This window comes from Monodon monoceros, unplaced genomic scaffold, assembly GCF_005190385.1.
Source record: "Monodon monoceros isolate NGI ecotype Baffin Bay Population unplaced genomic scaffold, NGI_Narwhal_1 Super_Scaffold_4, whole genome shotgun sequence".
NCBI lineage: Eukaryota > Metazoa > Chordata > Mammalia > Artiodactyla > Monodontidae > Monodon > Monodon monoceros.
The window spans coordinates 33,374,005-33,389,715 of record NW_021703781.1 but is presented as its reverse complement, the minus strand read 5'-3'; the positions used below and the strand labels follow the sequence as shown (position 1 = coordinate 33,389,715).

The 15,711-nt window shown below is 44.9% G+C and overlaps 1 protein-coding gene across 1 annotated transcript in view; it reads left to right on the top strand.

Annotated features, from left to right (window-relative positions):
- GRID1 (glutamate ionotropic receptor delta type subunit 1) overlaps positions 1–6,740 on the top strand; it is a 674,601-nt gene extending 667,861 nt beyond the window's left edge. The window contains exon 16 of the mRNA XM_029245736.1: positions 6,012–6,740. Within this exon, the coding sequence (XP_029101569.1) occupies positions 6,012–6,440 (429 nt within the window). The 3' untranslated portion in view covers positions 6,441–6,740. The remainder of the gene's footprint in view (positions 1–6,011) is intronic.
- Positions 6,741–15,711: the final 8,971 nt, after the last annotated feature.

Genomic DNA, 15,711 nt, shown 5'->3' with positions numbered 1-15,711 from the left:
CAACACCCATTTATGATAAAAACTCTCCAAAGTGTAGGCATAGAGGGAATCTACCTCAACATAATAAACGCCATAGACAACAAACCCACAGCAAACATCACTGTCAATGGTGAAAAACTGAAAGCATTTCCTCTAACATCAGGAAGGAGACAAGGATGTCCACTCTCGCCACTATCTTTCAACATAGTTTTGGAAGTCCTAGCCATGGCAGTCAGAGAAGAAAAAGAAATAAAAGAAATACAAATTGGAAAAGAAGAAGTAAGACTGTCACTGTTTGCAGATGACATGATACTATGGATAGAGAATCCTCAAGATGCTACCAGAAAACTACTAGAGCTAATCAATGAACTTGGTAAAGTTGCAGGATACAAAATTAATGCACAGAAATCTCTTGCATTCCTATACACGAATGATGAAAAATCTGAAAGAGAAATTAAGGAAACACTCCCATTTACCACTGCAACAAAAAAATAAAATACCTAGGAATAAACCTACCTAGGGAGACAAAAGACCTGTATGCAGAAAACTATCAGACACTGATGAAAGAAATTAAAGATGATACCAACAGATGGAGAGATAGATCATGTTCTTTTATTGGAAGAATCAATATTGTGAAAATTACTACCCAAAGCAATCTACAGATTCGATGCAATCCCTATCAAATTACCAATGGCATTTTTTACTGAACTAGAACAAAAAATCTTAAAATTTGTATGGAGACACAAAAGACCCCGAATTGCCAAAGCAGCCTTGAGGGAAAAAAAACGGAGCTGGAGGAATCAGACTCCCTGACTTCAAACAATACTACAAAGCTACAGTAATCAAGATAATATGGTACTGGCACAAAAATAGAAATATAGATCAATGGAACAGGATAGAAATCCCAGAGATAAACCCACGCACCTATGGTCAACTCATGTACGACAAAGGAGGCAAGGATATACAATAGAGAAAAGACAGCCTCTTCAATAAGTGGTGCTGGGAAAACTGGACAGCTACATGTAAAAGACTGAAATTAGAACACTCCCTAACACCATACACAAAAATAAACTCAAAATGGATTAGAGACCTAAATGTAAGACCGGACACTATAAAACTCTTAGAGGAAAACTTAGGAAGAACACTCTTTGACATAAATCACAGCAAGATCTTTTTTGATCCACTTCCTAGAGGAATGGAAATAAAAACAAAAATAAACAAATGGGACCTACTGAAACTTAAAAACTTTTGCAAAGCAAAGGAAACTACAAACAAGACGAAAAGACAACCCTCAGAATTGGAAAAACTATTTGCAAACGAATCAATGGACAAACAATCTCCAAAATATATAAACAGCTCATGCAGCTCAATATTAAAAAAACAAACAACCCAATCCAAAAATGGGAAGAAGACCTAAACAGACATTTCTCCAAAGAAGACATACAGATGGCCAAGAGGCACATGAAAAGCTGCTCAACATCACTAATTATTAGAGAAATGCAAATCAAAACTACAATGAGGTATCACCTCACACCAGTTAGAATGGGCATCATCAGAAAATCTGCAAACGACAAATGCTGGAGAAGGTGTGGAGAAAAGGGAACCCTCTTGCACTGTTGGTGGGAATGTAAATTGATACAGCCACTATGGAGAACAGTATGGACGTTCATTAAAAAACTAAAAATAGAATTATCATATGACCCAGCAATCCCACTACTGGGCATATACCCAGAGAAAACCACAATTCAAAAAGCCACATGCACCATAATATTCATTACAGCACTATTTACAGTAGCCAGGTCATGGAAGCAACCTAAATGTCCATCGACAGACGAATAGATAAAGAAAATGTGGTACATATATACAATGGAATATTACTCAGCCTAAAAAGGAACGAAATTGGGTCATTTGTAGAGACGTGGATGGACCTAGAGACTGTCATACAGAGTGAGGTAAGTCAGAAAGAGAAAAACAAATATCGTATATTAACTCATATATGTGGAATCTAGAAAAATGCTACCAATGAACTGGTTTGCAAGGCAGAAATAGAGACACAGATGTAGAGAACAAACGTATGGACACCAAGGGGGTAAAGTGGCTGTGGGGTGGTGGTGTGATGAATTGGGAGATTGGGATTGACATTTATACACTAATATGTATAAAATAGTTAACTAATAAGAGCCTGCTGTATAAAAAATTACAATAAAAATCTTTTTAAATGACATAGGGAATGATACAATAAAAATTTAAAAAGCAACCCATCTTAGAAAGGCCTCAGGAGTCGAGTATGCAAGATTAGGGAAATATTTTTCAATCTTATCAATTGCAGCAAACATTATTAACGTTGTTAAATATTGGTACAATTATCACAACATTTGCTTTTATATTCACCATCTTCCCTGATCTTTACCCGGCTCCTAGGAAGCAGATTTTAGTACAACTGCCCTGTTATAGGGGAGAGAATGGAGGCCCAGATAGATTGTGTGTCTTAGCAGAAGCCAGACTCAAATCTCACTCAACCTTTGACTCCAAATTTCATCCTCCTTCTTCTCCACCTCATGTCAAGTGCTAATAATAAGTGGAAAAAAAGATGTTAAAAAAAACACAAAATAAATGCTATTTATTCAAGTTATTTCCTCCAAAAATCCGCATTCTAGGGTATTGGATTGTCTTCACATCCACACTCTGGGCTGGTCTTTATTCTAGATGCTTTGATACTACCTGGTCAACCCCTCAGAGCTGTGATAATTATGCTAGATTATTATATAATTATGCCTGTGACCTATCACTTTTATAATACTGCCCCCAAACCTCTCCCTTGTCCTTCACTGGTGAAGGATTTCATCAAAAGGGTGACCTCTTTTGCTTCCATTTCTCCAGAAGATTTTGGTTGGTTGGTCTTCCCACAAAGCTTTCCTTTTGTCTGTTTCCCTGGCTTTAGGTAAGAGGGCTCCTTTCACTTTGCTCCCACTCTCAACTCTCTGTCTCCCTCTGGCCTTCTTTGACAGGAAGTTCTTATTCTCTACCTGTCGACCCCCAAAACATGGGGAGCATCTGAACACTTGTCCTGGCCAAGTGTTCCATTGACTATAAAAAAGGGGGCCAAGCCCTCTCCTTTAACTGCCAGAATCTAGAGTGAACACAGCTGAGACCAAGACACTCACCTCACACTCCAAATTAGTCTACTCTTAAACTACTTATTTCTGTCCTCAAAAGGATTCTTACAGCCCTGAGAAGAAAATAGAAAGGAGAAAAAGGCAAGATTATGCAACTAACTAGTTCTTCCAGTGATCCCAGGACCACTCACTTGGTCATCAGTTTTTCTTTAGGCTAAAGGCTCTGCCAGCCTTTGGCTTGTCCATTCTTTGAGCTTGGCTGGCTGCAAAGAGAAGGGAAGTTTATATTATTAAGCTTCAAAAGTGTCTGAAATTCTCCTTCAATTTCTCCAGCTTCCAGGCTTTCTGGTACCTGTCTTCTGCCCTTCATGTATTTTGAAATGAAAATAGCCCATAGATACAAATATTTACCAACACAGCTGTGGCACTGACTTTGGCTGACACACATGAAACAGGGCATCAGAAGCTTATCAGCAGCTCACAGCAGCCATGAGAAGGCTGGAGAAGCATGCTTGGTGATGGGCAGAAGTCAAGGCTTGTTTGGAGGGCTGGGAGGCAAAATCCAGGAGGTGGTCACAGAGTAGAAAGTTTCTTGAAGCACTACTGCTGTCATGGATGGACTGTCAACCATCTTCTGTCTCTTTATCTCTTTGTTCAGGATTCAGATCCATTTCTCTTGTCCTTACCTGGGTCACGGTCCTGCCTTTTGGCTACAGGTAGGCAGGGCACTGCCAAACTGTTATCTAGTGGGGAAAAAGTGATTCCCCCAAGGAAAATAAATCATGGTCTTCTTGGGAAGGGAGAATTGATGCTTGATAGCAGTAAAACAGCCAGTGCCTAATATAACACTTTAACAACTATTAAAAATAGTTTAATATTCAAGAATAGAAACAAAGCATAGAAATGATACACGGAAAAGAGCAAGGTTGCACAGAGCTGGATCAACCATGCTGTAACTTAATTAAGAAGAGAACTTGGATTTAGTTTGCTAAACATTTTACAGACTGTTGAAGGAGTCAGTGAAAGACATTGTATGCACCATGTTTAGTCTAAATAAAGGCCTGGTACTCTCTAGCCACTTGCCCCAATTTCACCCATCATACTTGCCACCCAGAGGTGTCCCTAACTTGGAGCTAGTCTCCCAGCAACGGTGAGCTGAGCTCTGCTGAGCTTCGGCTTCAGATCACTGGAAGCTTGGCTCTGCCCATGGGGCCATGTCAACGATTTCTTCCATTATGACATGACCCACTTCTCATAGTGCCTTCCACCCTCAAACCAGTTGGATTTCTTATCCTCAGGTTTCCTCTTGGCCTCGAATGTGTTCCTCATTGTTGTATGGGTATTGTCAGTCTTCTTGTTCTGGGAAAGGTTCTGGGGAAGATAGCAGGTGTCCTGCCAGAAGCCAAGCCCTGTGTGCTAGTCATGAACTCAACGAAGTTGTGGAGAGAGCAGTGGTTCTGCCTTCTCCACGCCAGGGTGATAGGGAGCATGGAGTGGTCTGCAGAGACAGCTTCCTTGCCTGAGAAAGGCTGGAATGAGACTTAATGGGATGAAACTTAACCAACCCCATGTACTCTCCTATGAGAGGGGAGCTCATGCCAGTTATTTAGGGTTGCCTCTTCCTGGGGAATATCCTCTCCCACTAGCCTTAGAGGAGCCCAAAGCAGCCACTGGAATGGCCCTTGGATTTGTGTGTCTCCTTTTTCCTTTTGAAAGTACATTCAGGGCTTTTACATTTCGTGGTATTTCTAACAACCCTACAAGGTGGGCAGGAGACGGGTTTCTCTCTCTGCTATATGGATGTTGACATTAGACAGCCTGTGATGCTCCGTCTTGGAGCAGAGCTTTGACTTGGTATTGCTCATGCAGTTTGACAACAGGGAAGCACAGGCAATGGGAATAACCTTGCCTGGCACAGCCACACCAATACTCCTGAAAATAGGACTGCAACTTCTAACACCTCACTGAGGGGCTGGCATGGCTCTTCCATGGACACCTGGTTTTGTACCCCAGGTCACTGGGGAGAAACTGAGGAAGTAGATTACATGTCGTTTTCTTTAAGGAGCTTTCAAGTAGTTTGGCCTCTTTGATTTATTCTGACACTGTAGACAAAATATCAGTGATATTTGTTCTGCTTCTTCTCTTAAGCAAATAGATAATTGAACAAACAAAACAACTTCCTTGACGCCGTGCACCATGTGGAGAAAGAGTCAGGTGTGTGAGGGTCACCTATCTCGGCAGCCTCAAACCCTCATGATACCAGAAAAGTCAGCTGACCCCTGGGAAGTCTCTTCCCTCACCATCCCATCCCCCATCCTCATCCAGGACCCCAGCCCCATGAGACTCCAGACGGGGACATGCCCCCTCCCTGGCATCTCTGGAGATTTTGAATGCTCCGGGCTTCCCGTGCTGCCTGTGCCACTCACTGGGGTTATGAATCTGGGAGGCCATTGACCTTCCTGAACCCAAGCCTCCTTTTGCATAAGATGGGGTTGATCCCACCAGGTCTTTTGAGCATTATGAGCACTAAATGGCAAATCCATGGGACACGTTAGGAGCTCACGGACCATTCCCTTTTATTCCCATGGGACTCCTGCTGTTTCCGCCAGTTGTTCGAAGCATCTTCTCCCAAGGCTTGCCTCTGGGTGTGACAGTCGTTCTAAGCAGAGCGCGGGCGGGGGTTGGGGGCAGGTGGCAGATGGGTCTTTGCTACCTGGGGGCAGTGTCCCAGGCTACTGGTACCCCAGGTAACAGGGCTAGCCATGCAGTTGAGGGGAGGTGGGAGAAATGGGGGCATGCTCACCCAGTGCCCAGCAGGCTGAACAGGCCTGGGGTCTCCAGCCTCCCAGAGTTTTCAGAAAGCCAATCGGGGCTCCTGTTAGGGCTTGGCCTGACCCTCCTGTGCTTTCCCTGCAGGACAAAGAGGTGAATCTGGAGCAGGTCCATCGGCGCATGAACAGTCTAATGGATGAAGACATTGCTCACAAGCAGATTTCCCCAGCGTCCATTGAGCTCTCGGCCCTGGAGATGGGGGGCCTGGCTCCCAGCCAGGCCTTGGAGCCAGCGCGGGAGTATCAGAACACGCAGCTCTCGGTCAGCACCTTCTTGCCGGAGCAAAGCAGCCACGGCACTAGCCGGACACTCTCGTCAGGGCCCAGCAGCAGCCTGCCTCTGCCGCTGAGCAGTTCGGCCACCATGCCCTCCATGCAGTGCAAACACAGGTCGCCCAACGGGGGGCTGTTCCGCCAGAGCCCCGTGAAGACCCCCATCCCCATGTCCTTCCAGCCCGTGCCTGGAGGCGTCCTTCCGGAGGCCTTGGACACCTCCCACGGCACCTCCATCTGATCGCGCCGCCTGCCCTCCTGCCCTCCCATCCACCCACCCGACCAGCAGAGCTTTTTAATACCAGAAAACAACAACACAAGCCACACACACACGTGCACACACACACAGAGACTCTTTCATTTTTCTTGTATATATGTGTAAATAATGACAGAATGGAGTGGGGTAAAAGTGTATTTTGAATATTCCCAATTTTCGAAGTCAGTAAAAAAAAAACAAAACACAAAAACTGTATGAATGACTTTGTAAATTTTGTTCTATATGAATAAAAAGGCAAATTACTTGTGATCATTCTGAAGTGCCAAAGAAGCCCCCTGTTCCTGGGCCTTTCTGAGGGCGAGGGCAGGAGGGGCGATCAGATAAGGATGTCCCCTGCTGGCGGAGAGAGGAAGGTAAGCAGCCGGTCCCTTTAGAGGAGCCCCAATTGCTGCTTGCTGCCCTGTCCCATGGTTTCCTGCCATGTTCCTCCGCTCCTGGCCCTTGGTTCCCCTTAGTCCTCTCGGGTCGATAAAGGGTGAGCCTCAAGTCAGCACTGGTCCGACCCCTGGGTCCCTGTGCTGTAGGGTGATCAACTGTGCCAGTCAGCCTGGGACTGAGGAGGCTCCCGGGACACAGGACAGTCCTGTTTGGTCACTCTACTGCATGTCACAGTGTGCTGTGGACCCAACAGAAGCACCAGGCCAATGCAACCGACTCTGAGGGCTCTGAGGCCGACATGCTCTAGGCTTATCCTGTTGGCCTTGTTTTTTACTTTCTTTTCCTAATTGGAAGAATCAACAAGTGATGGAATCTGGGAGAAGGAGGGTAGGTCCCATCATTTCCTCTGAAGACTGGGCAGAGGTGGGCTTGGCCTTGTCTGTGGGGATAGGGAGATGTGAGGTGTGATGTGTGGATCAGGTGAGGTGGGAGGATGAGAAGCCAGGTAGGGGGAGGATATTCCCTTGGATGTGAGACCCGTGGTTTCAGGTAAAAGGATCCTGTTGGAGGAGTTGAGGGAGGTACCCCAGGTGAGCAGACTAGTGCTCTAGGTGATGGGAGTGCCCAGAGTAGATCAAAGGGATCATGTTGGTTCAGGTAAGAGGAAGCCGTAGCTCTGAGAGAAAGAACAGCATAACTTTGTGTGATGTGGAGGCAAGTAATTCCCAGCCCCCAGGGAAGTAGCCCCAAAAGTAAAAGAGTGTCTCTGGGTCTTAAACGCTGCAGGCAGTCTGCCAAACAGGGCCGGAGCCCAGCATGAGCCCTCATACCCTGCTTTGCCACCTTCTCCAGACCAGAAACCCTCAAGCTGTGATGTAGCCCATAGCAGGGGCCCTCCTGGCTGATGGCATCTTATAGTCTCTGAGATCCACAGGCCTATCCTTGAGCTGGTGAACCTGCCAGGAAACTCTGTTTCTTAAGCCGAAGACAACCTGACAGCCCTGCCTCCCTCCACTGTCCTTTTTGGGGCAATTAAACTATAGGACGAGAGAGGGAAAAAACAAAAAGCAAAACACTAGGGGCAGAGTAAATCGAGTACTGTGAGCTGTACCTTCAAGCCCTTCTTCTGAAGACGAAGGTGATCCTGCTTTCCTAACCTGCCAGAATGTGGTGAACGCAGCCTACATCTGGCACCAGAAAGGGTGGGGCTCCCTCTCCCAGCAGCAATCAGGGGGCTAAGAGCTCGGATCCGTGGTCGTGGAGAAATACAAAGTCCTATTGATTGCCTCTCCTATAGCACTGTGGAATTACTCCAGAGATGTAGTTATGAGAGTGATAACTAGCTTGGGATTGATTTCTTTCCCAAAGTCCTGCGTGACATGATTGAGCAGTAAGGAGTGGCTGCATCACACAGTCAGCTAAAAACACTCTGGGGAGGAGAGTGTTTACAATTATGTTATTTATCTGTGGATTCTGAGAATGGCCTGATATTCATGCTACCAAGGAGATCCATTGACATTTCTCCAGTCACAGCGTGTAGAGCCCAGACCTGGGTGCACGTAGATGGGGAAGCTTAGGTGGGCAATGGTTACCCTGAGGGAGGACGGGCTTCATTTTCTTTCCATCAGCACTTTGAGGGGTCCTGCCCTGGATGGTCAAGTTTTCCTATATATTTCTCTATTTTTTTAATCAAATTCTGGTCTCACTGCCTTATCTCACACCCAAGTCTGTTTTTTTTCGGGTTTTTTTTGTTTGTTTTTCTCCCTGAAATGATCTGTCTTCTGGGATATACCATGGGTATCTTCTTGGACAGTTTGCTTTGAATGGGTGTCAGGGAGAGGTGAGAGATTGTGTGTGTGTGTGTGTGTGTGTGTGTGTGTGTGTGTGAGAGAGAGAGAGAGAGAGAGAGGATGAGAGCAAGTGGATCTTTGAGGGAAAGGTATTTTGCTGATAAAAAAATATTAACACCTCATGGTGTTATTCTTCACCATGTTTATGTTATTTTTTAAAACTTCCTATTCTTGGCATGAGGGGAAATGATTGATATTCAAGCAAATTCTCTAGAAAAAAATTCTTCCCAACTCAGATTTCTGTGTCAGCTCAGAATGTATCTTTTTTTCACGCTTTGCTCTTTGGATTTATAACTCTGTTTAGACTATTCCATACATTTTAGGTATATTTTGTGCCTTCAGACACTGCAAATAATAATCAGCATTTGGATTAAAGTTGTTTAATAATAAAACTTGACTTTGCTCCCTATCCTCTTCTTCTGTGGGGGAAGAAATGCTATCTGCTTGTTCCTGGGCAGCAGCTGGATTCTGTCCCATTGGCGTGGACTGTTGTGAGTGAAACTTCGTAGGCCAAGTGGGTCTCAGACACGCCTGGGGGTGGAGGCATGCCCTCCTCGCCCAGTGTGTATACAGAGCACCCTCACACCGACTGGGGAGCAATGTGAGAGCAGGCTGAGAAGTCATCCTAATCTTTGGTTAGCCTAACAGCTTCCTGTGATATGTGACTTCTTGGAAAACTCCTTGGAGAAAATTGGGCCACACTCCATAGGGAAGTGTTCCCATGGCCTTGTGGAATGAACATCCTTTTAAGAGTTGGGTGGCTTTGTTTCTTCTCTCATCTCTACATCCACTCTGACCTTGGAGAAGTTGCTTCCTTGTACTTTGGCCTTCGGGCTAAGGGTCTGTCATTCTTTGAGGACCCACAGCTTGCATTCTCAATATTTGGCCCTCAGAGGGTCTGTGGGTACCATTTTCCAGTGAACATCCATATGCCCAGTCATCTCTACGGCCCCAGGATCACCAGCCTGGGCCCTGGACCTCCAGATTCATATGCTCTCCAGACCTATCTTTTGCATCACAAGGTTCCCCTCTGACTTTTAGGCCTTTGCAGGAGAAACAGCTCCACTGCCAGCCTTGGGCCAAAGAGGACTGACCTGAGGAGTTTGGTCTTCATGATCAAGTTTTCAACTTTTAGGCACTGAAAGGAGCCTGTCTGGCCCTTGCCCTTTTGTCCCCGCACCAATGAGAGGCTTCTCCAGTGTTGGGTACAGGCTCCAAAGGCTGGGGGCAGGGAGGCGGAGAACCCTCAGGCATTCCCAGGTCATCTGGACAGACAGATGGATCTGGACAGGAATCCCAAAGGGTTCTATTTTCTTAAGAAAAAGCTGCCCAGTTCCTAAATTCTAGATCCTTCTAAATCTTGCCAAGGTGAAATGAATTCCATACTTAATCTTGTCTTTTCAAGCGCTGAAAGAAGACAAAGGACACATAAAGGAAGAAAAGACCACTGACCCTAAAGGCCACGATCACATGGAAGGAATATTCCGTTCCTCTGGTCTATGCCTTCTCATTTTATCATCATAGGGGTGGGTAAGGTCCCATGGAGAACCTGGGTCTCTGTGACAATATGCTTCCAAGACTAAGGGGTTACTTACTCACGGGCCTCTGCCTTCATTGCAGGAAACTTTCTAGAGAAACTCGCCTTTCACTCCCACAGGTGAGTGCTCATGAATTAGCATCTATATCTTAACAAAAGCTTTGTTTTGCTCTCCTAGCTTTGGTAACACAAGATTAGAAAAAATTTCAAAATATTTTAACTGACCTTCCCTGGTTATGAACACAATAAAAGAGACAGAATTTCTGTTCCTAATGTGACATGTTTTACATCTAAAATATTATTTTATTTCATACCATTAGTTGCTTTTAATAAATGAAATTATGCTTGATCCTTATTACTCTTACCCTTCATACCAGGAAACTTCAGATGGGTAACAATTTCCTGTGCCAATAACTTTAATTATTGTCTTTTTTTTCCCTCCCATTGGTATATAGTCAGAGGGATTATTTATGAGAGAAGTGCACACGTTCCAGATAAATCAGGTGAGCTAATAGTCACCTCCTACAAGGGAGGAAGGGACAATTGTCAGTGATATCAGACCCTCCCTCTAGCTTTCATCTTCTGACCTCTGAACTTGATATTGGGTGCTGAGCTCCAGAGAAAGGAGAGGGTCTCTCCACAGCAAGAAAAAAAAAAACTCCTGCTACAGAAAATTTGCAATGGTCAATGGCCAGGATCTGGAAGAGGGAGCACCAGGGTGATCAGTCAAATGTGTCTCTGGGAGGGCTCAGTTGCTGGCAGATTCAAGCATACAGTTGTTAGGGACAACCAGGTATCCAAGCTCAGAGGGAAACAAAATAGCCACCAACACACTGAGACTTACCAACAAACACAATAAGGGTACACAGGCACACTGAGGTCCATGCACACACACTCACCACTGCAGGCGCAGGCATATAGAGTTTAAAAGCACACAGCAATGCACTTAGGTGATGGAAGCAGGTCCTGCTCCTCAGATCTAGGAAACAGAGTCCAGGGAAGAAAGAGGCTATTTCAGAGCTTTTCTGCCCAGTGCGCAGTCTCAATGCAACCATCAGCCAAGTGGTGTTCGGAAATCAGCCGCTGTGGAGGGAGACGCATTTCCTGCAAAGTGGCTTATCTCTGGCCAGGTGGCCCAGTGTGCGGTGAACTGTAACCAAACCATTATTCTGAAATCCTTCGGATTTTCAACCCAAATCCTTGAAATACGCAAAGAAATCTCAAGCATTCTCCAAGGCATCTAATTGTTTCCATATAAGAATAGACATGAGGTATAGGCAGACCTCAGAGATACTGCAGGTTTGGTTCCAGACCACTGCAATAAAGTGAATATCACAGTAAAACAAGTCACACGAATTTCCCATTGCATATAAAAGTTATGTTTACGCTATATTGTAGTCTACTAAATGTGCAATGTCTAAGAAAACAATGTACATACCTCAATTAAAAATACTTTATTGCTAAAAAATGCTAACCATCATCTGAGCCTTCAGGGAGTCATAACATCAAAGTGCAATAGTGACATCAAAGATCACTGATCACAGATCACTCTAACAAATACAATAATGATGACAAAATTTGAAATATTGTGAGAATTACCAAAATGTGACACAGAGACGCGAAGTAAGCAAATGCTGTTGGGAAAATGGTGCCAACAGACGTGTTTGACACAGGGATGCCACAAACTCTTAATTTATAGCCAATGCAATATCTGAAGAGTGCAATAAAGTTAAGTGAAATACAATAAAACGAGGTCTGCCTGTATAGTGTTCCAGGGACTGTACTCTACCCTTTGCATACAAATGCCTTTTCATTCTCAGATCAGCGCTGCAAAGTAAAAATTATTATCCAAAATTTGTGGAAAGGGAAGGTGAGACTCAAAAAGGCATGGTCCCCAAGCTGGTAAGTGATAGTGCTGGGATGCCTATTTCCTCATCTGTCTCAGTCTCGAGCACACGTTCCTGCCAGCGCAGCTGGCTCTCCCTCGGTAGGGAGCACACCCGCTGTCTCTCAGCCACTGGACCCGTGCTGGCCTTCTCTGTCCCAAGGTATGGGGGAGCCAGCCCCACAAGGTCCCTCAGCTTCTGCATCTGCTGCTTCCTCTCCAGTGGCCTCAGGTGTGTTGGTGAGTATCTGCTTTTGCACCCCTGCTGTGGACGTGGCTAGCTTGGGCTAACAGGGTTATTCCTACCCACAGAGTCTAGGCCAGGTACATGCTGCATTGATTCAACTGCATTGAATCCAGAAATAAATCTGGGGAAAATTGACACCTCTCCATTCCTTACTTTCAACTTTTCTGTGTGCTTATGTTTAAGGTGTGACATCTGTAAGCAGAGTAAAGTTCTGTGTAAATGTGTGTGTGTGTGTGGGGGGGGGTCTGTGTTTAATTTGGTATATTTCTTAAAAACTTTAATTGTAGTAATTAGTCCATTTGCATTCAATGTACTTGCTGATTCATTTGGGTTAGATGTACAATCTTATTTATTTATTTATTTATTTTTCTATTTGTCCCTCTTGTTCTACGTTAATTATCTTCTTTTTTGGCCTACTTTGTAGTCAGAATAATGCTTTGCCATTCAATATCTTTGTCTCTGCTATCACGTTGGTTATACATTCTTATATCCTCTAAATTCTTAAAGGAATTACCCTAAAGATATAAATATGTATTTTTACCATGTCCAAGACAAAGTCAGCACCTTAAAAACACTTTAAATCAATTTATTACTTCCCACCTTGTATTATTTTAATTCTACATATATTTTTGACAAGGGCCAGGAGAGGTGGTAAGCATTTACCAAACAGAAGAACGTGCAGGGCACCGTGTTCTCCTGGGGATGGAGAGATGCATAGACATTCCTACGGAGATATCAAAGTATACTGTGGTAAGACTAAAATGAGGATGACCTCACATCCTCATATGCCAGAGACTGTCCCGGTTTATGCTTATTGTTCTAACAGAGTTACTAATACACCTCAATTAGAGGGGTAAATTACGTGGTCACTCTAGCTATCATGGATGTGGGGATGCTGAGTTCTTTGTGGCTGGGAATTGGGAACTGGCGGAGGGCCTGGAAGAGGAAGTCAGGGATAAGCTCTGAAGGGCCAAAGCAGTTTGAACTTCTGATAAAGTGCCTCCCAGGTAATGAGGAGCCACCAGGGAACTTAAGCAGTTAAAAGTCAACCCTGGAGGTGCTGACTTTTTCCTAAGGCTCTCTCTAGCAGTGAATGAAGTGGTAGGATGGGAACAAAAGGTAGCAGGATCCTGAGGAGGTGCTGGCCATAGCTCAGAGAGTAAGAACAGGATTCTGAGCTGAGGCAGCAGCAGGGGAGGATGGAAAGGACAGAGATGGATTTGAGAAACATTACCCTTCATTTCCTATTACTGTTGCACCTGTTCAGTGACACCTGTACCCTGAATAAACCCAACCACCTGTTTTCTCTATTCCTACACCCAGACAGTGGAGCACAGGTGACGTAAGCTACACAGCAGAGCAGATCGCTGTCCTTATAAATTCATGATCACCAGTCTCAAGGAGACCTGAAAATTCTACTAGGACCATCTGACAAATTCAACCTTCATTTTCCCCGGAAACTGTTCACATTTTAGAAATGCATGGTTTGTGACCACCTAGAGGGGTGGGATAGGGAGGGTGGGAGGGAGGGAGACGCAAGAGGGGAGAGATATGGGAACATATGTATATGTATAACTGATTCACTTTGTTATAAAGCAGAAACTAACACACCACTGTAAAGCAATTATACTCCAATAAAGATGTTAAAAAAAAAATGCATGAACATGCCTCCTCTCCCCTCTCAACATTTTTAAAATTAAACTTAAAATTTTTTTGATATAATTATAGACTATGTAGTTGTTAGAAATAATACAAAGAGATCCAATGACCCTTTCGTCAGTTTCCTCTAATGGTGACATGTTGCAGAACTATAGTACAACATCACACCTAGGATACGGACAACAGTACAGCCAAAATAGAACACATTTTCACCATCGCAGGACTCTTCGTATTCTTCTTGAAGAGAACAATAGCCACAGCTATTGGTAGCTGGTAGGCTGGGCTGTATCTAGGGGCGTGTCCCAAGGTGGCCAGGCCAGAAAGTCTTTAGGCAGCCTGTCAGCTGATGGCTAGCCACATCCACTTTCCTATGCCTCTTCTTAGCTCCTGGCAACCGCTAATCTTTTCTCCATTTCCACAATTTTGTCATTTCAAGAATGTTACATATGTGGAATAATGCCGTATGTAACTTTTGGGGATTGGCTTTCATCACTCAGCATAATTCTCCAGAGATTCTTCCAAGTTGTTTTGTGTATTAATATTTGATACATTTTATTGCTGAGTTCATGACTCAGCAATGGATATACCACTGTTATTTTAACTATTCACCCATTAAAGGACATCTGAATGCTCACAGTTTTTGCCTGTTACAAATAAACCTGCTATACAGACACACATGTACAGATTTTAATGTGAACCTAAGTATTCATTTTTATGGGATAAAAATCCAGGAGTGCAATTGCTGGGTTGCAGTTGCTATGATAGCTATATGTTGGTTTTATAAGGAACTGCCATCTGTATGGGCATTCTTTCTTTGCTCCTGGTTTCTTTTTTTACCACTAAGTATAATGTTAGGTGTAGATTTTTTTTGGTAGATGTTCTTTATCAAGCGGGAAAAGTTTCTATCCCTGTTTTCCTGAGTGTTTTTGTATTTTTATGTATGTGATGGGTTAGTTATGTTTCTTGACTTTGAAGAAGTGGCCTTCTGTAGGAGATGTCCTATGCGTCCTAGGAGCCCATTCACTCTCGTCACCCGAGCTATATGCTCTAGGGATTCCCCCTAAGAGGGCTGAGGGCGGCCTTCTGTTGTGACAGGCTGACTATGCGGGTGGTCTGGTAGGCTTGGGTGGCCCCTAGTCCGGTTGGTTGCTAGGTCCTACCTTGTGCGGATGCTGCCGGCTGCTGGTTAGTGGAGCCTGGTCGTGAGGGGGCTGACTGCAGAACACCTGAGAGCCCCGGGGGCTAGTGCTGGCTCACAGGTGGGTGGAGTCAGGATCCAGAAAACTTTGGGGCTGTTGCCCGCCCACTGGTGGGCGGAGCTGACCCTTGGCCCTCTAGTAGGCTGGGCTGTATCTAGGGGCGTGTCCCAAGGTGACCAGGCCAGAAGGTCTTTAGGCAGCCCGTCAGCTGATGGCTAAGGCTGTGTCCCTGCCCAGTTAGTTGTTTGGCCTGAGGTGTCCCGGCACAGGCTGTTCGGCGGCGCCAGGTTTTAGCGCTAATGAGCTAAAGGGAGGAGCCCACGAAAGCGCAGCCAGTACCAGCTTTCACGCGGAAGAAAGTTCCCAAGTATGGCTGCCGCCAGCGTCTTTGTCTCCAGCGTGAGCCACCCCCTCTTTCAACTGGGAGACTCTTCTGGACCAGCAGGTAGGTCCAGCCCAGGCGTCTATCAACTTACTGCT